General features: G+C 36.3%; 1 protein-coding gene across 2 annotated transcripts in view; it reads right to left on the bottom strand.

Moving 5' to 3' along the window:
- MAPK9 (mitogen-activated protein kinase 9) overlaps positions 1-1,894 on the bottom strand; it is a 47,546-nt gene that overhangs the window by 25,331 nt on the left and 20,321 nt on the right. For both annotated transcript variants that reach the window (XM_012660892.1, XM_012660891.1), the window contains exon 3: positions 1,550-1,679. In XM_012660892.1, coding sequence (XP_012516346.1) covers positions 1,550-1,679 — 130 coding nt within the window. The remainder of the gene's footprint in view (positions 1-1,549; positions 1,680-1,894) is intronic.

The raw sequence follows: 1,894 nt of genomic DNA, 5'->3' as shown, positions 1-1,894 counted from the left end.
AAAGGGGTTTAATATACAAAAACCTCCTGCAAATGCATACAAAAGAGACAAGCCATCCAAGAGAAGAATGAACAAAGGCCATAAAAAGCAAGTTCTCAATAAAATAAAACAAAAATAAATGACTAATAACCTCACAAATAAAGAATTTGTCATCTATCAAATTGGCAAAAGTAAAACAAAAAATGCCCCCAACAATATGTATCGTTAGGGGATTTTGAAGTACAAGACATTCTTAGATACACTTAATGGAAGTATAACATTGACAGTCTTCTTTGAAGTCAATTTGTCAGCATATTTTAAATCAAAAGTGTACACACTCTTGGCCAGCAATGTTGGCCAAGAAATTCACGTGGACTAAGTGTGCAAAGATTCATGTATAAAGATATTCCTTGCAGCACTGCTTATAACAGTGAAAAACTGAAACAAATTATCCAACAACAGGTGGCCTTTTAAATAAATTAGTGTGCATCTGTACTATGGAGCCATTTAAAAAACAGCTTATATCTGTGTTCATTAAAGTCTGTGAGATCTACCAACATTCCAACAAGGGGGAAAACAGAATGAAGAAAAGCATGATTGACCCTGTTTATGTGTACGTGCACACGTATGCATGAGAATACGCATGAAGCGTTAATGCCAGTGATCTGTGGGTGGTGGGATTCAAGAACTATTGCTTTATTTTTTATGTTGTTTGAATTTTTAACAATATAACATTTTTCGCTACCTGAAAAAAAGGTTTTAAAATAAATAAGTAAAACAAAGCACGCCTTGGAGAATTAAAACCAAGTCAAACCAGAGACTCAAAAGAACGAAGTTATCTTAGTTTCGTATTTAATGTCCTTACACCAGAAGGGTCCGGCATAAATGTTACAACACAGGGAACTATGTAGAGTTTAACATAATCTTAAATATTCGCCCCCCCCAAAAAAAGGGGGTGACACAAGGTGATCTCCAAAGCCCCTTCCAGATTTAACATTTTATGTTTCCGTAACATGACGAGGTCACTGAAATAACGCTCAGTGACCACCAGCAGCACACGCGATGTGCTGACCGAACATAACCCCATTTTCTAGATGCATCATTTCTCCTTAACAGTTAGCGCTTTGATTTCTGTGGAGACGCCGAGTGCAGCTATCTGAAATGTAAAATCATCTAATAACGTGTATTTAAAACTGAGATGTCCTATACAAGGTAAAAAGCTACTTATAATGTTTTTCCAAAAAATATTTAGTTATGTCTCCATTTGTTAGGTCAATGCTGTTCCTATTTTACAGAGATGGAAACAGTGAAAACCAAATGGTTACAGGATTACCTGGCACGCCTACCTTCATTGACTGACCTAAATTCCTGTGGATCATGACACCTTTTTCTAAGTTCAGTTTCCCCAATGTTCATCAAGAATTTTATCAATAAAACATAACCATTTTAATAGCCATTTTTATCATTAGTTTATCCTAGGTCTCAACTTGATGTATCTTCAAAGGACCCTGAAGATTAAGACATCATTGACAACATTAAAGCATATAGAAGAAACATATGCGTAACTCACATTTTTATGATTGACACATTTTAAGAGGACGAGTTCGCGATAAGCTCTCTTTGCATGAGTTTGATTCTGAAAAGGGCGGCTTAGTTTCTTGACTGCAACATTTATTCCAAGAACCGTATCAAATGCAGCACTATAATTAGGAAATATAATAAACAATCCAATAGAATATTTTTGGAAAATACAGCAATACAGCATGTACATTCAATGTATTATCTTTTTAGTGAATAACAAGGAAAATCTGCGTGCTTCCATTCAAGGTACTTGTCCACGTGAAGAGCAAAGCAAGCTGGCTCAGACCGCCGGGATGGACTAACGCCTCCGCAGAGGCCCGAACGTTTCAGCTAC

Source organism: Propithecus coquereli, unplaced genomic scaffold (genome assembly GCF_000956105.1).
Source record: "Propithecus coquereli isolate 6110/MARCELLA unplaced genomic scaffold, Pcoq_1.0 Scaffold689, whole genome shotgun sequence".
Classification (NCBI taxonomy): Eukaryota; Metazoa; Chordata; class Mammalia; order Primates; family Indriidae; genus Propithecus; species Propithecus coquereli.
The sequence above is the reverse complement of the archived record's forward strand: the minus strand, read 5'-3'. Positions and strand labels throughout refer to the sequence as shown.